The sequence below is a fragment of the Siphateles boraxobius genome, unplaced genomic scaffold, assembly GCF_051911475.1.
Source record: "Siphateles boraxobius isolate OS27281-9 unplaced genomic scaffold, OSU_SipBor_1 65, whole genome shotgun sequence".
Classification (NCBI taxonomy): domain Eukaryota; kingdom Metazoa; phylum Chordata; class Actinopteri; order Cypriniformes; family Leuciscidae; genus Siphateles; species Siphateles boraxobius.
The window spans coordinates 14044305-14069800 of record NW_027509192.1 but is presented as its reverse complement, the minus strand read 5'-3'; the positions used below and the strand labels follow the sequence as shown (position 1 = coordinate 14069800).

The 25496-nt window shown below is 38.7% G+C and overlaps 1 protein-coding gene across 21 annotated transcripts; it reads right to left on the bottom strand.

Moving 5' to 3' along the window:
- Positions 1 to 222: 222 nt before the first annotated feature.
- Positions 223 to 24094, bottom strand: tpm1 (tropomyosin 1 (alpha)). Of its 21 annotated transcripts, none has more exons than XM_077211133.1 (10): positions 23727 to 23951; positions 22898 to 23023; positions 22638 to 22763; positions 16269 to 16402; positions 11295 to 11412; positions 10801 to 10871; positions 9482 to 9557; positions 8087 to 8149; positions 7862 to 7931; positions 229 to 1029 (listed from the first exon to the last, which is right to left on the bottom strand). In XM_077211133.1, the coding sequence occupies exons 1-10, from the start codon at positions 23838 to 23840 to the stop codon at positions 947 to 949; spliced, it is 981 nt and encodes a 326-aa protein (XP_077067248.1). In that variant the 5' UTR covers positions 23841 to 23951; the 3' UTR covers positions 229 to 946. The 21 variants fall into 21 exon arrangements, with proteins under 21 accessions (XP_077067237.1, XP_077067236.1, XP_077067239.1 ...); XM_077211120.1 differs by lacking the exons at positions 229 to 1029; positions 22898 to 23023 and adding exons at positions 4119 to 4377; positions 6043 to 6121 and having other exon boundaries at positions 23727 to 24094; XM_077211125.1 differs by lacking the exons at positions 229 to 1029; positions 9482 to 9557; positions 22898 to 23023 and adding exons at positions 4119 to 4377; positions 6043 to 6121; positions 9957 to 10032 and having other exon boundaries at positions 23727 to 23960.
- Between the last annotated feature and the right edge of the window lie 1402 nt (positions 24095 to 25496).

Here is a 25496-nt window from a genome sequence, read left to right as displayed (position 1 = left end):
CTGACCCATTCCATGTTTTCTGATATATTGGGCATCTTGATCCTATCTGACTCATCTCATGCGGTTCCCTTTTTCATTTAATCAACATAGATGAAAAAAAAACCCATAATGGGCATAATGAGTGGGAGAAGATAAGGCTCGGTAGTAAAAGGCTAACAGTGAACAGAATTCAGCGCAGAAGTGCACTTAAAGCCATTAACACCTCAAAAACAGACCCCAGGCTTTAGAAAATGTCAAATGGAGTGGTTTTATTTATTTTAGCTTTGTACATTTCTGTATGGCATACATTTAATACATCTACATTTAAAATGACTAAAATGAACGAGGCACAACCAAATATGATTTCATCATATTTTTCTAATTCAAAATGAAAACATTTTGAACCACATGGTTTCCGGCGCAAGCGAACTCAGAGCGTTTGCAAATAATGTTGCCTGACATCCTGAAGCAAAATGGGAAGGAAACAAAAATAAATAAAAAGTTGGTGTAAATAAGTCCCTTTAGGGCTAAATGTTGGCACAGAGAATGAGATCCAAATTGGAAAGTGTATAAAGTTAATCATAAACCTCTATAAGCTACACACTGCTAGACATCCGCCTTCACACCAGTAGCACCAGTATACATAGGACAACCTAATCCGACGTACACTATAAAAGAAAAACCTTTCAATTTCAACTCAACTTGGCATCAGACTCGACCGGGTCCACTAGAACCGTTATGTGCATATATTGAATTAAGTGCAATTGCTGCTAACTTTGTTTCATTTGTGCACAATCAGAATAAAATGAACATGTACCATAATATTACATAAAAAAAATAAAATACAAGGAAAACTAAAGCTTTTGTAACAAATGGCACATGTTATTCAATCTGATAGTTGTGTGGACAAAAAAAAAAAAAAAATGAATACAAAATGCAGACATCATCATCATTATGTGACCAGGATTCACATGTTATTCAGCTCCAATAGAGTCTGTTCCAACATCTGGTTCATTTCGAGGTTCTCTTCTTTAGCATGTGAGAGTTTTTCTGTTAGAACATCAAGTGAAAGACACGTTAATATCAACGCAAAGCCTTTAGGGAATAACATGCAGTGGATACCTTGAGCAGGTTCATTCATAAACGCACGGTTCAATGCATATAACCAGTGCTGGGGAAAGTTACAATATTTCGTTACTCCCTTAAAAGGTAACTTACTGCATTACTTACTTTATAATGGAATGGAATGCGCTACTTTTTCCTCATCTGGGCTTGCTTGTTTTTTTTAACACCAAAAAGCCCAAAAGTCATATTTTTGGCAAATGTTTCACACCAGAAGTGAAATGAATGGAAATGTAAAATCATGCCTGTACAGTAGAGGGAGCAGCTCAAACAAACCTTTTAATAGTAATACGTTTCCCCAACACTGCCTATTACAGACTTCACACACTGAATTCAAGCTTTCATTTGAATAACCATAGCGGAGATACATTTTATATATATATACATACTGATATACATGTGTTAATATATAAATATCTAACAGACAGTTAAAGAGTGCTGACTCTTGCATAAAGCAAAAGGCATTAGATGACATCCTGATTAAAGTGGTAGCCATCCATCATCCAAATGCTGCCTTCAAGTTCCTCTGGGAAGAGTTCGGAAGTTGCAATTACCATTTTGGTTGCACTAAAAGGCACTGGTCAATTTCTCTTTCAATGAATGACAAAGTCATGAAGGTTTTTTCTCTACAATTAAGAGCAAATCAATTATTTTTATAATTAATATAAACATATCAATTATTAATAACGGTTTCTATCAATGTTGAAAACAGTATTTGCTGATTAATGTTTTTTGGGGGAAATCATGATAACACACACACACACACACACACACACACACACACACACACACACACACACACACACACACACACACACACACACACACACACACACACACACACACACACACACACACACACACACACACACACACACACACACACACACACACACACACACACACACACACACACACACACACACACACACACACACACACACACACACACGACTGAAGAGTTGATGCTGTAAATTCAGCTTTGACCACAGGAATAAATTACATTTTAAAATATATTCATATAGAAAACAGTAGCAATTTTAAATTCTAATATTTAAAAATAATAATTTTTGATCAAATAAAATTTAGCTTTGGTGAGCATAAGAGACTTCTCATAAAAATGATATTTTGATTGGTAGAGTTCAATTGTGAACAAAATGTGACGTGACATTTGTTTTTTTGTTAAATATCTAATCTCGTAAATATGATCTTCCCAACATGACTTAAAGGCAGCAAAAAGTGGAACTTCGCAACAAAAACGCATTCCTTGAACTTTCAATCACAACAGCATTCATTTTTAGACACCATTTGTTGATCAGAAACAAAAACGAAACAAAGTCCACACTAGTTTTAGTCGTCATTCAAGGCCATTCTTAGCTCATTAGAAAGGAGGCGGTTTTTCTCGAGTTGCTGGTAGAGACGGTCTACAGGAGCGGGCAACGCAGCAGGTTAAGACAAGAGAAAGAGAGAAAGAACAGAGTGAAGAAGAAATGAGAACAGCTGGAGGGAATAGTTAGTAACATTTCACTCAGACTGAAACCAACCTGGAGAAGGTGTTTGAGATGGGATCAGACAGCAGGGTGTTTGTAAGAGCTCATGTCTCCACTATAAAGATGGCCCAGTTTAACAGAACATACAGCGTTGTATGGTTGTTGGCCAACATGGATGAAATTTGCAAAAAATAATTTTGCAACAGTCAAACAAATCATTAATCCAAAGTAGCAACACACTGTAGTTTCTCATCTCCAGTCCCGGCACCAACTATCCATCAGGATCAGTGTCCATACGTTTCATTAAAAGTTCATGTTAGTGTATGTGTATGCCATGGTACCTGTAGTTTGTGCCAGTTTCTATATTTTTGATGACTGTGGTGGCTTATGTCAACTTATTAAAACTAGTTTGACTGCTACTTAATAACCTTAGCTTATACGGTTTGTTCATCAATGTTAGTGATATTCATACATGTATGTGTGATAAATAAAGTTTCTAATAATTCAATACTTGGTTCAAATTCCTAAAGATTTAGGTTGCCGGTTAGTGACCAAACCAGTTGCGAACCACTATATTATAGCAGGTATTATTGCTAATTAAAAGAATGAATCTACAATGAATCATTTATTAATACAATATTTGGCTAAAAACATACTATTAATGCATTTTTGTGGTAGGCCCAGTGAAAATGCCAGCAGAAGGAAAAACCCTCTACTTGAATCTAAACTCGCATTCCTCAGTAGAATATGTAAATGGCAGATTAAGAGCTAAGAGCCGAATGTCACAAAACAACAAGTCACCCAAAGTGAACAATTCTGTCCTGACTTTTTTAGAGAAAATTAATTTGATTTAGTCTAGATAGTTTTGTATCAAACACAATGTGATTATTCAATCATTTATTTTTAGTTTATATAGTTTAGAATGAAAATAGTTTTTAAGTTTTAATTTTATAAGCTGTAAAATTATGAAATAAGACATCTAGCATCTATTGCAACGCTGGTCTCATTTAGTAGAAAGTGGGGAATTTGTTTAAAATACCATTATAACAACACCATATCCGATTCTCTAACGATTGTGTAACTCTTTATTAAGATTCTACAAGTCCCCCCCCCCCCCCCCTCAACGGTTTTCGGGGTATGCTAAAAACCCGAACCCAAAGGATTAGCGATGCTAGCTCATGAAAACCATTATAAGTATGATCACGTTAATTTAAATTGTGTTTACACATTTTTTTAAACAAGCACGACAGCTAATCATGCGGTTTAATGAAGACGTTAGAACAAAAGGGACTGTCATCTACTTCCATGACAAAACTTGATCAAAAAGCCACAGAAATTTGAATAGTAGGGCAGAATAAATTTGCCTGACATGTAAATATGTCGAAACCAACGTGCAGAGCTCTAGGAACGTTTCCCACACGAAAAGACATCAGCTTTATTAAACAATCGAGGAACAAAAGCTCGCTTTCTCCTCTCTGAATGTCAATAACAGCTCATTTAATAACCATAAAGGAAATCCACGACTTCTACCAATGCTTCCGACTTTATTACAGCCACAGCAATAAAAGCACATAGAAATGAAAAGGACAATAAAGAACAAAAAACAAGAAGGTTTACATAGTTCTACATTAAGCAGAAATAATTAAAGGGTCTGTACAAGAAGAGATGGGCAACAAAACACAATGACTGATGAAGAGAGGGAAGCGGGATGAGAGGAAAAGAAAGACTGGAAAGAGCAGAGTGATGTCGTTCAGCCAGCGGGAGGCGTCTTTGAGGAACAATTTATCTGCACGGGGGAAGAAGTAAAAAAAAGGAGTGATGCAAGGGACAGAGAAAATACCAAACACAAGAAAAAGGGAAGAAACCTACACACACCGGAGCAACGATGCTTACCGGATATTTATTATAAAGAGCCTCTATGATATTAATGATAGTGAATGGCCATAGAGGGGAGCCACACAAACACACGGCTGACTTACCAAGCAGCGCACACACTCCTAAACAACTACTACAGTGACACCACATCAAACATGATGTCGACAGATGACATCAGAACCCATTGGGCCTGTCTTCTGAACAGAAGGAGACCTTGTTAGTAGTTCAATTTTACACCAGACGAGAGAAAACGCCACACTCCACACACACACACAGAGGACGAAACGCTTCCCAGTGTAAAAGCGTGGTGCGTTTCTGAATTCTCATCACATGCTTTGGAGTTAAGACTTCACAGAACTGCTAATAGGGCTGGGTGATATAGTCAATCTGTATGAGCCATTTTTTTTATTACTCTGTTTGTTATAAAATTAAGCAACATCCTGAATATTGTTATTTTAAGATAGTAAAATAACTTCAGTATGACAGATTAGATGGGCGACTTAAGAGAATAGCAACATCATTTTCATGAATCTGTACTTTTTTTAGTTAATTAAATTTAGTGATTACTTTGTCAAGGAAATCCCCATGTTTTCGTTTAAAATGTACACTAACGTAACGTTCAAAAGATTGTTTTTGTTATGTTGGTGAAAGTCGTCTGCATTTATTTGATCAAAAATACAGTAAAACAGTAATATTAAGAAATATTATCATCGTTTAAAACCACGGTTTTCAATTTTGATATAAAATGTAATTTATTCCTGTAATCTAAAGCTGGATTTTCAGCATTATTACTCCAGTCATCAACCATTTGATGCTCAAAAACATTTATTATTATTATTTATTGTCAATGTTGAAAACAGCTGAATATTATTGTGCGCCGGGATATATATTTTTCTGAACATTCAAAAACAGCAAATTTGTAATATTATGAAGTTCTTTACTGTCACTTGTGGACAACTGAACACGTCCTTGCTGAATAAAAGTATTAATATTAAAAAAAGATATATTCTTCATCCCCCAAAACATTTAAACGGTAGTGTCGATGGATAAAAACATAATATGCTTGTTATATTGATATATTAAAAAAAGAATAAATATTCAGTGCATTTCTTTAGTGAAAAACGATTATTTTTTTAAAGGTTAAATATTTCTATATAATTTAATAAAATATTTAAATATTTATATAATACAACATAAATATATAAACTTTTAAAGCTATATTACCCAGCCTTAGTACTGAAAAGCAAAAGTTTAACCAAAGAGAAAGTTAGTTGATTTTTTTTTCTCACAAGGTTATTTTGAATAAAGTGATACAATAGTAATGAATTCAAAACACAAAACTCCTATGCACTGACTCTACAAGCAATGGCCCCAACAATTTGCAATAAGCAAACGACTTGACATCAAATACCTAGAACAACAGACCACGTCTTGTAGAGTTACAGAGATAGCAGAGTTTTTAAACAGAAGGAGAGTCACAGTGTGTGAACTGAAGATACAAGACCTTATTTAGAGAGGGGGATTATGGGTAATAGGGGAGGGGCATAGGCACAGGCAGAGACCGCAGGTGAATTACATTGAAGTCATGTCGTTGAGAGCGTGGTCCAGCTCCTCGCTGATGGCTTTGTACTTGAGTTTCTGGGAATATAACTCATCTATCGGGATTCGGGATGGTGTGTTTGATGGAGGGGAGACAGAGGAGGGTGGAGAGGAAGAAGTGGAAGGGGTATAAAAGCAGGTGCAGGAGTGAAGCATCCAGTCCAGCGGCAAGACAGGCCCCAATGAACGGAGTGACAGACAGCGAGAGAGTGACGTGAAGAGATATAGTGGAGGGAAAACAGAAAATAAAGTTAACGAATGAATGGAAAGGAACTGAAACAAGGAAAAGACATGACAAATTGGTCAAAGCCATGGTGAAATACCCGTCAACGAGTAGTTCACGCGGAAATTAACATTCCGTCATTATTTTCTCACTCTCATGTCAATCAAAACGTGTATGACTTTTTTGAAATGCCCAGAATGCTAGTTTCCAGCACGCACGGTTCACAAACCTCAAATATGGTTAGTCTAGAAGTCATTTCAGGCGTTATTGGTTTCCTGTCATTGATGTCAAACCTCCATGTCTTGTAACACCACAGGACACTTTAAGTAATGCACATAAGTTATAAACACTACTTTTACAGTATTCGTTGATGCTTATGGCCAAGACTGTGTGTGACAACATACCAATAATGAATAATACATCCACTACAGTTCAAAAGTTTGGGGTCGGTAAGGAGTTGTCTCTTATGCTCACCAAGGCTGCATTTACTTGATCAAAAACACAGTAAAATACTAATATTGATAAATAAATTTAAAAAAATTGTATAATCTAATTTATTACTGTGATCAAAGCTGAATTTCAGCATTATTACACCAGTCTTCAGTGTCATGATCCATCAAAAATCATTCTAATATGATGATTTGCTGTTCAAGAAACATTTCTGATTATTAATTTCAAAAACGGTTGTGCTGAATATTTTGTTGAAATGGTGATACATGTTTTTTCAGGATTCTTTCATGAATAGAAAGTTCAAAAGACGTTAATTCATTTGAATAGTCAAAATATTTATAATGTTACAAAAGATTTCTGTCACTTTTCATTATTAAATGAATCCTTGCTTCATAAAAGTACTTATTTCTTTCTTAAAAGACCCCAAACTTTTAAACGACAGGGTAAATGTTCTTTTGCTTTGCTTTTATTGTCACTTATGGGAGTTCAACAGCATCAGTTCCCAGTATGGAAAAAGTGCACAGTGGGAATTTGTTTGTGAAACATCATTCATGCTCCACAGGAGAAAATGAAATCAAACCGGTTTGGAACGACATGAAAGTGAGAAAATGACATTTTTCATTTCTGGATGAACTATTCCTGTTTAGGTTCGTACTGATGTCTCTCTGACCTGAACGTTGCATTATCACAGTGCAAACACAGCAGTATAACTATGAAAATGAACCTGCGCTTGTGTAAATCTAAATGAGTAGAACACTAGAAGACTCTTTAACGGCAGGCTCATAAAAGCCAAATCAAGCTTAAACGCTGCGTGTAATTGGACCTGTGTAACACTGGTGTCATCTTACAAAACAATGTGAAGTCTGTGTGTGGATCTGCTCAACGATTGGTCTCTTCAAAAGAAGTGATGCTTAATTGTGAGACTGAACCGATAAGGAAGCCGAAAGAAAGCCAGTGGGGCAGAAGGTTTGAGGAACAGCATGACGACAGAGAAATAAAAGGCTGAAAGCTTTATGACCTGAAGCGAAAACGGTTTTCTACCTGAATACTTCACAATCACACGTATGAATGAAAATTCGCCAGGGGCTGAAATGATACACTGATATGAGACAATGATTCATACCTTCAAGATCGTCGATGGTCTTCTCAAGCTTGGCGACTGACCTCTCAGAGAACTCTGCGCGGGTCTCGGCCTGCAGAAAACAAAAACATTGCCCTGAACAAAGAGTAATTTCTAGCAAATAAAATATCCAAATGCACTGAACAGAATAGAGAGACAAAAAATGGTTATATTATCCTCCCCTGGACAGAAGGATGACTAAAAAGCCTATGATAAAGAAGTTCATACCTCCTTCAGTTTGTCAGTAAGGACCTTGATCTCCTCCTCATATTTGTCTTCTTTCTGTGAGTACTGCAGACATCAACAACGACAAACATTAGGACAAACTAGCACACACAACCACGTAACACTGTATTAGTGCTTTGCTCAATAACACACTTAGGCTTCTTATTACTGTACAGAAATCTACATTTTCTCCATATCTGATCTCTAGGACGGACTGCCTATACTGTTATTTTGTAAAAGACACCATCGTGGACAGTGTAGTCAATATTCAATTATATCTACTTTGGTTGCATCAGCAAGACATTTCAGATTATTTGTCATTGTAGAAAGAATTTATAATAATAATGATAATAATTTAGTTAATCAAGTTAACAACAACTTTTTTTTTTTCAATTATAACCCCATTGACTTCCATAGTATGAAAAACACCGGAAGTCAATGGGGTCCATCAACTGTTTGGCTACTGACATTCTTCAAAATATCTCCTTTTGTGTTCAGCAGAAGAAAGAATTTCATACAGGTTTGAAACAACTTGATGGCGAGTAAACGATCACAGAATTTTCATTTTGAAGTGAACTATTCGTCTAATGTAGAACAGTGATTAAACTTGAACTAGGCTACCTGTGCATTAAACTGTTTTATTGCACGCCTTCCAGCCAATCAGAATCGAGTATTCAAACAGACCATGGTATAATTAAACTTTAAGGCCCGTTCACACAAAGGACGGACGATAACTATAATGATAAAGATAAAGTACTAAAAAACGTCCTAATATAAAAGAATAGCAGAGTCCACAACACAACTAGCGAAAACGGCACAAAGTAATAATATCATTGGAATCACTTTTAGAACAATTTTTTTTCCATCTGATGAAGCCAATTAGTATCCATCCTGCTGCTCGAGCATTTAAAGCGGCAGATGACAAAACTGCAGTGCGTGCATATAATAAACAGAAGCTTATCGGCCACTGGTGTGGATGCTAATATACTAATCGTCATAATAGTTCTTGGAGTGAACGGGCCTTTACACTTCCTACTGAAGACGACCCTGACCTTAAGCTGGTCACAAGCATATGTTGCGTTCTGTATGCTGGTGCCTCCACTAGGCTGCTTAACCAGCTTAACCAGATCTCACTGTTAACACGATTTTAACAAGTCAATCAGAAAGACCATCAAGCTTAAAAAGAGGCTTCGCTGATGCACCAGCTAAACCTGCAGCAAAGCAGTAGAAATCAGAAAATTAAGCTGGTATTTTCAGCAAAGGACGTAACCCCTCTGTTGACAGGCTCATTGACATTTTGCAGACAAAGATGGGTTGTGAAACATAACACACTGGTTATCCCGGTTGGTTCAGGAGGAGGGGTGGATGGTGTGCCTGGGGCAGCAGAAGCACACCTACCTTCTCAGCCTGGGCTTCCAGGGACTTCAGGTTGTTGGTCACAGTTTTCAACTCTTCCTCAAGCTCAGCGCATTTGCTGGTGTTTTACAGACACAACGCAGAGGAGAGGAGGAGGAAAGGTACATTGAGAGGAGGAGAACCAGAAGCAGGTTGGATGGATTGACATCAGGGAACAGAGGAAAGAGGAACAAAAGAAACAAAACCCCCCCAAAAAATCAATCAAAACCGGGTTGGAGGACAAGGTGAGTCCGAAATCCCCTTAACGCAGCAGGAATGTGACGATTTGCTGCATGCAAACTGTTACACCTTACAAGAAGCGTTCGAGTAGCAGCATTCCTGCTAAGTTAGAAGGGCGTGAAACCAAAAACAAATATGGACCAAACAAGGCTGCACTGGTAGCAAGGAGGGCACACACATTCAGGTGGGACAGTTAGATGAGACATGACACATGTTAATGAGTCATGTGCAGTAGTACCTGTTCTTCAGATGCCTTTAATGACTTATAGACTTGGTCCAACACTCGAAGCTCATCCTGTAATCTTCGATTGGTTCTGTTAGTGTGTGCAGGGGGAAGGCCATTCCACAAACGGGCCACATGCAAGTTAACAGGGCATGCAAAAATAAAACGTTATAAAAGACAACCAAAACAGGAATGTGAGGCAGGTTTTAGCCAACAGCAAAATGGGAGTAAAATTCTGAGGGGACGGACACACAGGACACATTCTTGTGTTACATCTGAGCAATTGTCGGTATGTGCGTCAGGCGACACTTCAGTTTCAGCGATTTTCGTCTACTGTTTTATAAATACTTTGTACATACTACTTATTTGATGTTCTGATTTTTCACATTCGAGACAATAGGGAAGTAGGTCTTTTCAGATAGAGGGATAGACTGAAGGCCCGAGGATGCATTCATGAATGCAAAGTTTCATGTCAAGTTAAAAATAGCGCATTACGGCATGATACATGTCAGTTTAAACAATAGACCAATCAGAAAAAGAAGGGGGCGGGACAAGCAGCGTGCACTAAATGTTGAAAGTTTTCAAAAGTAACATTCATCTGCGACTCTTAAGTTACAATGGACTGTATGACAGAAAAAAACAATGTTTTTATTATTCTTTTTTTATCTCTAGCGATTACTACACTTTGCGTTCTTTAACCTCAAAGTGAACAGATTAGCTAGCTAGCTTTTGAATGTGTCCTGTGTGTAGGCATACTGACGTCAAATCTGTTAGGTTGTGTGAGTCAGGCACATGCATATCAATATGAATGTGTATATGTTTGAGCAGACATGCAAGAGGCTGCGGGAACGCCTCGTACCCCTCATTCAGCTCGGCACGCTCCTCTGTGCGCTCCAGCTCAGCCTCAACGATCACCAGCTTACGGGCCACCTGCAGACACAGGCCAGATCATGGGAGAGTTACAAGCCTGTACTTGTGGCCAATTAAAGAAAGAAAAGTACACTTTCTACACATTAAACAAAAAAGACAAAAAAGGAAAAATGAAAAGACAAAAAAAAAAAATCAAGACAATAAAAACAAGACAAACCCAAGACAAAACAAAAACATGAAATGACAAAACTAAAACCTAAACAAACAAAAAAATCATGACAAAAGACAACAAAAAACTAAGACTAAAAAACCCCTCAAAGTGATATTTTAATCAGATTACAAAATACCACAAATCTTTCATGCTGAACTGCAAGCATCTGCTTGCTTACACTAAGTGTGAGCGGCCATGTGATAAGGCAGGAAGTCATTTGTTTCCTTTTTTTGAGTGTGTGCATGTGTGTTTCAGTGGCTGAGGAAACCTGCCTCCTCGTATTTGCGGTCGGCCTCCTCAGCGATGTGCTTGGCCTCCTTGAGCTGGATCTCCTGGATCTCCATCTTCTCCTCATCCTTCAGAGCTCTGTTCTCAATGACCTTCATGCCTCTGGAAGAAGGAAGCAAGAAATGAAGTGAAAGGGAAGAACGAAATTTCTCTCCGACTCATTCTGGATCGATAACTCGCCACAAATTACATTTAAAGACGCCAACTTGTCTGCAGGCAAGCTCTGCAATCGAAGCTTTTGGTTTCTAAACCCGCGTTTGCTCATAATGTCAGAACAGTGACTGTCAGAGATGAATGGGAGGAAGAAGTACTTAAGAGCTGGACCAGGTCTCGGTACAGAGTGGTTCTATGCAGGCGCACTGGGCCGGGGACAGAGAGGGCCTCTGTGTGGGCAAACAAAGGAAGGGAAGCGCAGCCTAGTGCCTCTACAAATTGCTGTTTATTCAGAAACCCACTGGCTCTACGCACACAGCTCACGTCAGTTGTTTAGGCCAAAAACAGCATCAGGGAATTTCAAGGGCTTAAAAAAAGCTTTTTCTGTGCTTTACAAGGTTAAACGGACAAATAATACTAAATATGTTTTATATACTTTAAAATATTTTATACATTGTCTATTTATATATATATATATATATATATGTGTGCATTTTTTAAATATATATTAAATAATGTATACATTTAATTTAATATATACAAAAATAAACCATAGAAGTTTGTTTATCTACACACATATACATCATACCTACTAGGGATGTGCACAACGACTAATTTCAACAGAAACACGCCTTTCATATGAAAAGTATCTGTACACATGACTGGCAGCAAAATTGACGTGTACCGACAACTATACATTATTTTAACGTATTCTCTTCGATAGGATGTTGATATAGCAACTGAGTTTCATTCATGTTTCTCCTTTAATCCTATATACACATACACACACATATACATTATATATACATATATATATACACACACACACACATATATATATATATACACACACACCCAGTAGTGGCCTAAATTATTAGAACGGAAAGATTTATTCATTTTTAAAAGTCTCTTCTGCTCCCCAAGACTACATTTATTTGATCCAAAATACAGCAAAATGTAATATTGAAATATTTTTACAATTTCAAATAACCGTTTTTTATTTGAATATATTTTAAAATGCAATTAATTTCTGTGTTGGCAAAGCTGAATTTTTAGCATAATTACTCCAGTCTTCAGTGTCACATGATTAGTCGCATCTAAATAATTTTGGCCACCACTGTATATATACAGTACACACTGTGTACAACAACTGATAACACTTGCCTAAATACAACTAGGACGTTTCCGAACTACACGCGTAGGCTCGTGGTCCTGGTGATTAGCGAACAAAAGACATGTCTTTATGCAGGGCACCAGATGTGCGGTGCAGGCTAGGAAGTGGCAGCATGTTGTCATTTCAATAGCAACGCAGTGGTGGAGCCTCTGCACACAGGAACCACAGTTACTGCAAGGGGGGAGGGGGAGGGGGGGGGGGCTGCAGTCAACTGACTTGTTCGGCTTAAGTGAATCAGGTTGACAGTCCTGCAAAACGCCACACTTGCTAGTCCTGTACTCTACAACACCACTGTATGGCATGCTATAGCTCTGTACTGTATATACTAGGGCTGGCCAGTATGGACAAACTCTTATGCCATGGCCATAAGTAATTATGGTAATGGTACTATGCACTAGGCAGTATATCACAAAATAATGTTTTTTGCTGGAAATGCAATGAAGCAAATCATGCTCCATGATAAAGGATGTAGCAAGATTTGTTATACAAACTATAACGTTACATCAGTCATTCACGTTAGTGCTCGGCTAAAGTATGCGCTGTAATTGATACAGTTCCCACATGTGCACCTTAATAAATTGGAAATATACACATCGTCTTGTTGATGGACATACACTTGTTAATACTGATGGTGAGGATTTACAGTTGCAACATCTCATAATGCATGACAAACTGAATAGCATATCACTAAGAAACGTCCTGCTTGCGATGAAGGTTCGGATTAAATAACTAGTTCTTCCAATGTTTCATCATCGACTCGCACTTGGATTGATATGGCAAAATCAACGGCATCATTACGGTCTATTGCAGTGTGTACAAATCGCTGAGGACTGAGGAAGCCTCCAGAGATGAAGTTCACTTATAGTAAGGGGTGTTTGGTTTCCTAGACGTGCTATAAGTGATTGACCAATCACAACAGACTGGGCTGTCTGACCAATCAGAGCAGAGTAGGCTCGAGGGATATAGAGAGAATGAATCTTTGGATGAGTCATTTTAAGGCCCCAATATACTCATGGCAAGCTCTTTTTCGTTCTTTGCTTTGGGGTAAAAAGAAGTTTGAAATACGTGAGCGATATACTGTTAGAGAAAATCCGCTTAATGAAATGCATCCAACTTTAAAACTTGCCGTGTCATCTTTGGACCCTGCGTTTACTAACATTTCATACCTATGAAACTTTTTAAACATAACGTGACAAAAATGTGTGAAATATATAACGAACAAAACAAAACAACTTGAATTGCTTTGTTTGTAAGGTAACTCAAACTCTCATGCCATCTAGCTTTAAAATGAATCACGAGTATTCACTGGGTCACATGACCATAAATGATAAAATTGCTTCCCTGAAGTGATCATCGCTTGTTCCTTTTGCTAACGGCCTTACGGAAGGGCCCTTCGTGAAGGGATACAGTTGTTCACTTTCGTTTTTCACCCACATAGATAGAATTTGGGCATAGATACAGAATGAGTGATTCATTCATTAGGTTTGCTTTATTCACAAATTAGATACTGTGTTCATTTGGTTGGCTTACAAATGAGATTCCTCATTCATACGGTTTGGTTTTTTTAAAAACAAGATTCAATGTTCATTCGGTTCCATTCAATCACAAAAGAGATCCTGCAATCATTCAGTTAAGTTTGTTTACAAACGAGATACGCCGTTCATTCAGTGCACTCACAAACACAATATGGGCTGCATCCGAAATTGCATACTTCCCTACTGTATAAAAGGTGAAAAACAGTATGTGACAAAAGTAGGCGCACTATGTCCGAAATCCCAATTCGTTCGGTTCACATGACGTCACTGTAGCTTTGCGCGGCCATCTTGACGATCGGCGGTCTCAGTAATGCCTGCAATATGTTGTGCAGTTGGCTGCAACAACAGCCGAAAGAGGAACCCCGAACTGGTATTTTATTCTATACCAAAAGAAAAGGATAGAAGAAATGTCTCATATTGTATGAATGTCTAATATTGTATCATGTCTCATCTTTCTGTGTGCACACACCCGAGCCGAAGCGTGCAGCCATAGACTCCTATACAGCGCGCGAGTAATGAATTGAGCTCTGTTTCGTGTCTGAATGGACAAATACACACAACATTATGTTTAAATGTCCGTTTTGGAGAGTATTCATGTAAAATATGTCGGTTATGTCTTAAACAGGGTTGTCATTCAGTCTCTTTGGTAGAGAGAGAGAGAGAGCATGCAAATGGAAATTATCGCGGCCGGCAAAATTATCGAGCTCACATTTTTATCGTGCGATTAATTGATTTATTGACTATCACGACAGGCCTTATCCGGATTAATGACAGCTAGCCGTGGCTAACAGCTGGCAAGCTACCAGCTGAGCCACTTTGCTAGCTAACAACTCGCTACCTAGTCAGAGCAAACTACCACCAAAATCATACATTTGATTTTTTTTATAATACCAACATTTCCCATGATCAAATATAAATCCTTGGTGGTCGGGTGCTGCACTTTAACGTTTGTAACCCATCCAGCCAAAGCATATTCATACGCGTCTGTACTCTTTGAAAGCCTTCAAGCGATCCCCACTGTATGGGGAGGGGTTATGCACAAGGTAAATATATATATCATGGAAGGCAAATTGGGGTAGCCTAAGGCTGGGGCAGATGATAAAGGACAAAAGAAAACTGGGGGTAACAAATAAGGATCGGAGCCTAAAATTAAAATTTTATCCATCTATCTCTGTCTTTCTCTCTCATTCAAATGGGCAGTTTGGGCGGCGCCCGTCGAGAACGGTCGTCAACATGGCGGCGGCGTTCTATTTCTAGTGACGTAGGTGGCATCTATGAATACTAATCAAAATGTAGGCAAAAAGTACCTGGATGACCTACTACTTCCAGTGAGATTCTGAAGTGTGCATACGACGGACAGTTTACTATCCTATGAGGCCACAGGAATGGCAGTAAAGTGACAACTGATGCCGGTATGTCACATGATAATGACAACATGGTGATTGTAGCATGTCCAGATTACATTCATATGATATAAAAACCAAGTACCTACTCAAGAGAGTATGCGATTTTGGACGTAGCCATAGTGTTCATTTGTTCGTTCACAAATGAGATAGGGTGATAATTCTGTTCGGTTCAATCACAAACAAGATATAGCGTTCATTCGGTTTGTCACTGATTGTTCAATGATTCATTCATCGATCCAGAATGAGTGATCCATTTATTAAGTTTGTGAATGAACCATACTGGTTCATTCACTCGAAAACGTTCATTCGGTTCAGTTCTCAAACAAGATACGGCGTTCATCTGGTTTCCTCACAAATGAGATTCCGTGTTCATCAAGATGTTCACACTCAAAGATGCTGATTTATTCAGTAAATGGCATATTCGTCCAGTTGGTGCGACCCATTAAACGGTCCTCAGCTCACACTTAAAATGTTATTATGCTATATTCAGCCTTCGAAGGCAAAGAAAGAAGTCAAGTGTTTCAGAAAGAAGAATAAGAATGATTCACTCACTTAAAACAGATTCAAATGAGTTTCTACAAGTTCTGCACTGAAATAACCATGCAAATTTTTTACATCAACCACGTTTCATCTATAGTACTTCACCATTTCATGGTTTCAGTAAAGCGAGTGTGAGAGTGCTGTACTAACCTCTCGCTCTCATCGGCAGCCTTCTCGGCCTCCTCCAGCTTCTGCAAGGCAGTGGCCAAACGCTCCTGTGCACGGTCCAACTCCTCCTCAACCAGCTGGATACGTCTGTTCAGGGACGCCACATCACTCTCAGCCTTGAAGAGCACAGAGGAACTGCTATAAATGCTCAAGATCAGATAAAACCCACAGATGTTCACACACACGACACAGACTGTTTCACCCAAACCCCAAAAATGCTGACAGCTCCCATTCAGCGTGAAGAATGGTCAAGCTTGTATTTGTAACTATTCGGTAGGTTTTGGTGATGGTGTATTTTGGATATAAATGGCAGAGTTGCTCTATGCTCACTAGCTTCCATTAAGACCTACTGAGAGAGTGAGTCCTTCTGCTGTGGTCACACACACACACCATATAACACATAATTGCAGCAATGCTAATGGATGAGACAGGACTAGGCCATCAGATCATTACCGAGCCTCTGGGGCAAAGTTAACAGGCTGTGGGAGGGAGTCCCAACGGACCTACACGGATTACACTGTCGAAGACCAAACACACACGACCAGTGGAGAACTGCAGGCTGATCCTGCTACCTGGCAAATACAGAAGCTGGATCATTACAAACATCATTTTGCTGACTGCAGTGAAACTCAATGCTGCTTTATGAAGCTTGTGGGTTCCCGGTGGCTGTAAACCAAAATTAGATTGCAGTTCTGTTCTGACGATGCTAAATGTGAATAATAAACTACAACTGGCTGTACAATTCATGCATAGAACAGATAGTTGAATATAAAGGCATTTTAATTTTATGCTCCACATATAATGAAACCAATTCCTAAAATGAATGACTCTTGTGTGTCAGTTGTTTTAATGAAGAGTTCAAAATGACAAATTACCGGTTTTAATTAGTCTGACATTTACCATTAAGTAGCAGCACATTTCAGATTAAAAAAGTAACATTTTGGTAAATACAATAATTGAAATATTCCAAAATGAACCAGAATTGAATCAAACCGAATCTGAAAACCTGTAGTGAAAAACCAGCCCTAATCAATCTCATCAGCCACATTAATAATTATGATCTTTTTCTGTTGTTGTTGACATTTTAGACAAACTAGCCTATATGTTAAGTCTCTACTTTACATCATGTAAAATTTGGGCTATAATAGTTATGGCAAATTAATTGACAGTTTTGATACACCATCAAAACACAAAGTTCCATTTATGTTTTTATAGCATGAATAACAAATAACCTCTGCTTAATGGGATAGTGTGGTCATCATTTACTCACCCTCAAGTTGTTCCAAACATGTATGACTTTCTTGTTTTTCACTTACTATATAGTAGGGAAGTATGCACAAGATGATATTTTGAAAAATGTCTCTGCAAACAGTTGATGAACCCTATTGACTTCCATAGTATATTTTTCATAAAATGGAAGTCAATGGGGCCCAATTATTTGTTTGCCCATATTCTTCTAAATATCTTCCTTTGTGTTCAACAGAAGAAAAAAAACTCATACAGGTTTGGATTTGGAACAACTTAAGGGTGAGTAAATGATGACAGATTTTTATTTTTGGGTGAACTGTCCCTTTAAGTCGCAGCCCAGTGATAGGCAAAGGCATACTATAGGGCAAAGTACATGTTATATTGTCAGCTGAGATATGAAAAACTGGAAAGCAACTCAGATAACCTTGACAGCCACTGAACTTCTCCATTTCCTTCTAGGGCCCAGAGCCTCAAACATGCTTGTTTAGGTAAGATTGAGACTAATTATTAAAGCCATGCCTACAAGAAACTAGAGTAGTCGCTGTTTGTTTCTGCACAGTTAAAGTGTAAATTGCAGGTTATATTTTTCACGAAGATAATGCAATGTGCTTATTAAACATAAAGATAAGAACCGGCCACCATTGTTTTGTATGTTTTTTATACCAAAATGCCGAATATAATATGAAAAGTTGGTACGTTTTTCAGTGGTTTTAAGCAAGCCCCATCCCTTCCACTAGGCTGGACGTGACGTCATAACAGGGACTCCAAGCCTAGAGTTACCGTTAGTCTAACGGCAAGCAGGGACGTGGTAGCGGGGGAAAGGGTAAAAAAACCCAGGGCCCTTAGAAGTCGCCGAGGTCAAGTCAAAAGTCCGTCCCCGTTCACCTCACGACAGCACATACTATCCACTGCTGATTCCATTGGGTGGCATAGCCCACACAAACACCTGTCAAACACAGCGATAGGGACATCGATCTATTTTTTTCTTTCTGACAATGAGCATTGTTAATTAGTTGCGTTTTACCACAGGCAATATCGTGTTCTGTCTGCAGATGCCAGCAAAAGCGCCATTGTGCCTGTGCAGTGTGTATCTCTACAGCTCTGATTAGGACCACTAACACCATGTAAGTAAATAATGTCTTCAGTTGTTGTCCCTTCTTGCTATTCTACATGACGGCAAGATTTTGAAAAGACTTTAGCTTGTTTCCTAATGTTATCCGGGCTAGCACCAGGCTAACCTAGGCTGGCTCTAGCTACTCACCAGGAAACCTGGCCAACCCTCCACCAATTTTCCTCACACCAAGCATTAATAACTCTTTGAGGGCCATGATTTCTGACAATTTCCTCCCCTCTCTAACGCCTGACTGGTTCAAAATTGTAGGGCTGTGCTCCATCAAGAATTTGATGGTTTCCCACCTCTTCAGTCTCCCAGTCGTTCTCCATAGTCAAACCGCAAACAGTAGGTATCTAGCAGAGTACGGGTTGCTACTCCCTGTTATGACGTCATCACCCAGTTACGGTAAAAAACATGCTACCTTTGAAGAAACCCCAATAAATGTTATTTTAACAAATTTTAAGACAGAAATTTTTAAATATATATATATATTGAGCACTTTAATTAACACATTAATTGATTGTGGTGGATAACCTGCAATTTACACTTTAAGGTGAGTGCCACTGTATGTGACAATGCAGACTGGCCATATAAGGGAAATTGCTCAAATGCTTTATCGGATGTCCACACAGAGCCTGAGGCAGCAACACTGCGCGTTCATTACGATAAAACCACTACATAAACAGTTCCAGGATCACTACTAAACTGCTGTTGGCATTGGCCTGAAATGCTTACACTCAGAGCATCTGGTCCAATGTAAATGGCCTTCAAACAAGGACCTATTCAGAGAAGTACAACTAACTGGATTATAACCACTCTCCAATTACAACAGTCAACAAGAGACAGAAAACAGTCTTGTGCAGGGGTGTCGGTAAAGTTTTGGGTGAAAACAATTGTCTCTGTTGTTAAAACGTCTTGTTTCAAGAAGTCCGACTCACTCCCGCGAATCGATTCTTTCGAGCGACTCGATTCAAAGAACCGACTCAAAAACGTCTCAATTATTTTACTCTCAGACGTAGCCTAATCATCATGTGGTTCAATTTTTTCAGATTAACTTAAACTTTTATTAACAAGTCTCTGTTTTATTGCAGCCATGAATCTTAAGTCCATTCATAGCATCTATATGAATGCATTGTAATCATATTAAACAAAACTACAAATTCTAAAAATGAGTTTACTTTTTAGTCTTAAAGTTTTTGCTATTTAAAAAACAGCTACTTATATTAATACATTTGATTGTGTTTTTGCATGATGGCAACGTTAATCCACATCAGATGTTATCAGTTCACTGATCAGTTGGCTCACTGCTGGGAATCGATCATGTTTAAACGAAATGTTTCCCGATCATTATTTCGCTTTATTATGAGTCGGACTGGTCCAAAAGAGACTAATCTCGCAGTGAGTCCATGAATTGTTGATCAGAAAAACGTTCGTAGATTTTCAGTCCGTTTCGTAAATCAATTCCGACTAAATTTGTGGACCGGTTCAACTGATTCATAAACAAGATCCGACTCAAAACTGCGACTCGTTCGTTCGAATACGAGTCGGACATCGTTTTTCAGCACCTTTATTTAACTATTTAGATGCGTCAGTCTATAATCACATAAGCAAGCATTTCATTCGCGTCTCCTACTTGTCATAAGTCGGAGCTCTCAAATTACATATATAAAAAACGGGCGTGATATAGTCTACATATCGCGTTTAACGGGCAGACAAACAGCGCGTAGAGGGCGTCTGAGAAATTCCGCTACGTTACCGCGCACATCACATCATATCCGCAAATTCTATGCGCGACCGTTTAAATGAACAGATTCCCGTCGGAACGCCAGGAATGCGCGTGACGCTACACTGTAGTGAGTCGCATTTCAACACAGGCACTTCACACTTAATATAATGTGGCGTTCTTACTGTTTCTCTGGCTTTCCTCTCGTGAGCCAAGTCCCTCTGCAGTTTCTCCGCTTTCTCTTCAGCTCCGTCTGCTTGCTCTTGCAACAGTTTTATTTTCCTTTTGACTGCTTCCAGCGATGTAGCCGCCATTATAATTTTAAATAACTAAAAAGCCTCGTATTGTACCGCGTTTCCTTAAGTGCACAGCTCAGAGACGCTGCTGCCCCTGATCTGTGTGTGTGTGTGTGTGCGCGCAGCAACGTTTACAGATCACACCGGAAGTAACCATGTTTTCATAGGCGAGCCCCAAACGACGTCATTACCACAAACTAGGGCTTATCTGCCGCTTTGCATCAAACAGTAATTTCCATGTGAGACATATACGAGAGGTGAAATGTAATGCATGCTTAATGTGTTAAAACTTTTTTATTATGAATTCGTTAAACCCGTAAGTTAATGTAAAGTAATTTGGAGGATATGGACTACCTGCTGCACACCTGAATGAATGCGTTAATCAGTGGCTTGATGGTTCACTGACTGGGATGATGATGATGCTGCTGTTGCTGCTGCTGAAACTGAGCTGCTAAATATGGAATGGCTTCACTGGGAGGGGACAGGGGGTGCGCCGTTGGTTCTGGGCCTCCAGTCTATCTGTTTTGTCCCGTTGCGCCCTCTATAGGGATAAATACAGCATTGACCAGATCTGACTATGCTGCTGTATTCTTTTCTAAACAATTTGATATTGTAATAGATTGTTAAGTGACAAAATACTATTTTACGTAGCTATATACTTTATATTATAATGGTTATATTATTTACTAATATTACATGAATTTGTTATAATAAATGATAATTGTTACATATGTATGTACATACATACATTTGTATATGTATGTAAAATACGTACATATATGTATATGTATGTATATACATACAAAATCGATTTGACAGCACTAATTTTATATATATATATATATATATATATGTATATGTGTGTGTGTGTGTGTGTGTGTGTGTGTGTGTGTGTGTGTAAGTGTATACACACACACACAATATATAGGTTACACACATATTATATAAACACAAACTTTTATGTTAGATGCAATTAATCTATATATATATTGTGTTATTTTAATTTGAAACTTAAGTAGGCTACAACGAAATTTCGCGCCCTTACTGTAGTTCTGTCATTGTACACAAGGGGGAGTCCGAGTGAGGACTATCCAAGACCACAGTGCAAATATCTATTATTTTCACACAACAAAAATGAGTGATTTTTTTTTTTTTTTTTTTTACGATTTTGCTACTCACAGATAACTTATTTTAATGCGTTTAATTTTATTCGAGATAACTCTCGTAATTGTTTAACAACGGTTGTCAAATCACCGGAACAAAACGACTCAGGCAGGCTAAACTATGATGTTCGGAGCACGACCTTGTACCATACAAAGCTATGCAAATACTTCTCAAGACTTTGGATTATCCACTCATGCAATACAGTTTAGTTTGGACACTTGATAAATGGCCAATATTCCAGTCGTTCAGTCTTTGTCGAGGAGGGCAGAGCCCGAGGAGTTGAGCTCGAGCTGAGTCTTGACCATATAAAGCACTGGGCTAAATATAACAGCCTGTCTGCTCTCTCTCTCTCTCTCTCTCTCTCTCTCTCTTGGAATGCACGTCTTGTAATTTAAATCGCGAATCTTATGTCAATGTTTGCTTACCCTAACACTCTATGTTTGGTCAGAGGTATGCAGATTGTGTTTAGCCTATATCACCATGCCAAAGTCGACTCTTTGCCCTTATAGATAACTGATCACGAAATTATGTCACACATAGGCTTCAGTGCATGAGCCCCAAACATGTGGCGTGACGTCACTTTATTGTTTATTTATCTCAAGAAATGACATGTAAGGAAAGTGTCACTTAAATGAAACATAATTGAGAAGTTTCCAAAGTGCAACCTGGGTCCGAAAAAAATATCCACAACCATGTTCAAATATGATATATGACAGACATTATAGCCTAGGCCTAAAAAAGTGGCATGCCAAAAGTGTCAGGAAAAGATGCGTGAGGAAGGCGGTGAAGAAGCTGCATATACTCACATCTGCGGCTTTCTTCTCAGCCACCTCCAGTTTCTCCTGGGCATCTTTAAGAGCCTCGGAATATTTGTCGAGCTCATCCTCAGTGCCCTTGAGTTTCTTCTGCAGTGCTAGGAGGTCATCCTCAAGCTGCGCGTGTTCGAGTGAGTGATTGACAGCAGTGAGGAGCGGGAAGCAGAGTGCGCGCGCAGTGTGGAGGCAGAGAAAGAGACGGAAAGAAAGAAAAGTTAGGGAGATTCAGACAGGGACACACGGGAAAATACCTTGGTGGCGACCTCGTCGGCGGTCAGGAGCTTCTCCTCGACACCCTGGTACTCCTCAAGCACTTTATCACGCTCGTCCTCGCTTACGCGCAACCTCTTTTCCAACTGAATTAGCTCGTCTTCTAACTACACATGCATAAATGAAAGTTTTCACATCAAATAAGGTAAACGTTTATTACAAATACTATTAAAACACTATGTCTGCTTTGTATACTAAACATGCTATTTAACCCTTCGTGATGATCTGTTTGTGGTCTCTTATAGCAAAATATAGACTAAGCTACTTTTTGTGAGACCAAGGAGAGAAGAGTTTTGCTTTGATCAGACGAACATTTTAAGGGGAGACATTACTACACTGTTAAAAAATAGCGAAAGCTTAAGTGATCTCAAGGTTAGGTTACAACCTTGTAGTTACACATTATTTTCTACCATTTTGAATAGAATACTAATAATGAAAATCTTGTTGAAACATTAAAAAACAAAATAATTCGAGTAGAAATCACAGACATGGGCTTATTTATCCTACTCGGGGACCAAAAGGCAAAAGTCTATCTCAATATAATACGAGGGTTAATGAATGAATGGCTGCATTTAGCCTACATTTTCCTGCATTGGATGAATGACAAAATATAAACGATTACATTATTATTACAGCAACACTAAATAGATAGATATAATTAGATATTGTTTTAACTGATAATGAAAAGTTGACACTTTTCCCGTTACTAATCCACTCAGGCGCAGTAATAATCCGTTTATCAAGGAGCGCGCGAGACCGACGCGTGCGCGTTATGAATAACTTTTTTAAGTCCTCATTAAAACCGCAGACCTGCTTGCTCCTGTCCTCCGCTGCCTTTTTGTCTCCCTCAGCCTGCTCAGCTCTGTCCAAGGCATTCTCCTTGTCGAGCTTGAGCATTTGCATCTTCTTCTTAATGGCATCCATGGCTGCTTATTATGGGCTGTCGAGCTGAGACGGATAAATGTCCACAGAGGAGTGCCGGTCAGAAGCGCTTGGGACTGAACGCAGTGCTGGAGTGCGAGCGCCCGCTCCTGTGCGCGCTCTCAAATACGTACTTTCACGGGAGGGGTTACTGAATTCCTCTGGACATTCAATACTTTTTTGGAAACAGCCGCATTGGGCTGCTTCTCCAGGCCCCTGTCTTTTTTATGGATCTGTGTGGCGATTCGCTACTGCTCGACATTTGACCGTTTATATGTCTATATAAGGGGTGTGAGGGGCAAGGCGAACTCCTTGAGATGTCTTCATACACACTGAGCGCAACGGAATGGAACAGAACGCACGCGTTTTTTGACGCTACGCTCTGTTATCAAAACGCAACGCTCGATCGGATCACGTTTGACTTATGCAAAAAGAAAAAAAAAATCCATCTCCATCTTTTAATTTAGTATATAGGCCTATACACTTTAACCATTTCATTAAAATAGGCCTGGGAGAGAGTTTTAAGAAATACATCAGATGTTAGGCTACATTTTCGCCTTTGTCTTTTGGCTTGCTTAGTTGGGGACATTTAATATTCAACAATATTATTAACATGCCTGCATTGACGCCATTAAATGAGAACCGAACTGAGCTGGACGATGACGTCACTGTTTTCTCCAGCGGCTATATATAAATGAACTAAATGTATAACTTTTTTACAACAAACTTAGCTACTGAAGCTGAACCATGACGCTATTTTCTCCTAGAAACAAATTTTGTTGCATTATTTTCCTGTTATCTGTAAAGCCACTTTGAAACAATCAGTATTGTGAAAAGCGCTATAGATAAAGGTGACTTGATTTGACTTGACTTAAATATTAACCAAATGAAAATAAAGCATTTGTTATGGTGTTTTTTGGTAATTAGAAAGAATTTATTGAATCATTTAATCTATTTTTAATTTCTGTGGCATTTTTGACCCCGATGCCCTGAGCTTATTCCAGGGGTATTGGCCCTTTAATACTGAATGCTATTTGGGATGAAAGGTCCATCAACCGTACAGAAATATAGTGGACCAAGAGTCACTGATGACAGAATAACTCGGATTCTCGTATTTCTGACTGATAACACGATCTCATAATAACTAAGATAACTCAATAAGAACTCATACATGCCGTTTGTTTCAACACTTCTTCACTATATAAATTAACAAAAACTCTGCATGGGCTTAAAATGTCATCAACAGACTCGGCTGTGCCTTTATGGATCCCATGATAGATGCAAGAGGAGCTTCAGTTTGTTTCTTTGGGATATTGAGCGGACTGACTTCTCTCTGTTATCCTTCAGTCTGTCCTGCTCCTCCTTACAAGCTTCTCAGAGTATTTTTAGGGCACTCTTAATGCCCGAGCATGCACCTGGTCCAGTCTGTATATTTCAAATGACAAAACACTTAGACAAGTGGTCAAACATAATGTGATGATTCCCTAAAATAACCCCAGTCTTATAATACGCAGTTGTCTTGCACTGTTTCTGCTCTCGTGTAATTTTATTGAATACCACAAAGCTGTTCTTGGCGTTTTCATTAAAGGTTTCTTGCATATAGATAGCATCTATTCAACCCCCAAATGTCATTATTGTAATGCAACAAAAAATAATAAT

What these genes read in the sequence shown, in the direction of transcription:
- tpm1 (XM_077211134.1), bottom strand. Translation starts at nt 23,840, where the DNA reads ATGGATGCCATTAAGAAGAAGATGCAAATGCTCAAGCTCGACAAGGAG. An exon ending in GCTGCCGATGAGAGCGAGAG is followed by an intron (nt 11,413 to 16,268) that starts GTTAGTACAGCA and finishes TCCTTCTTCCAG; the next exon opens with AGGCATGAAGGTCATTGAGA. An exon ending in TAAAGGCATCTGAAGAACAG is followed by an intron (nt 8,150 to 9,956) that starts GTACTACTGCAC and finishes TGATGTCTGCAG; the next exon opens with TACTCACAGAAAGAAGACAA.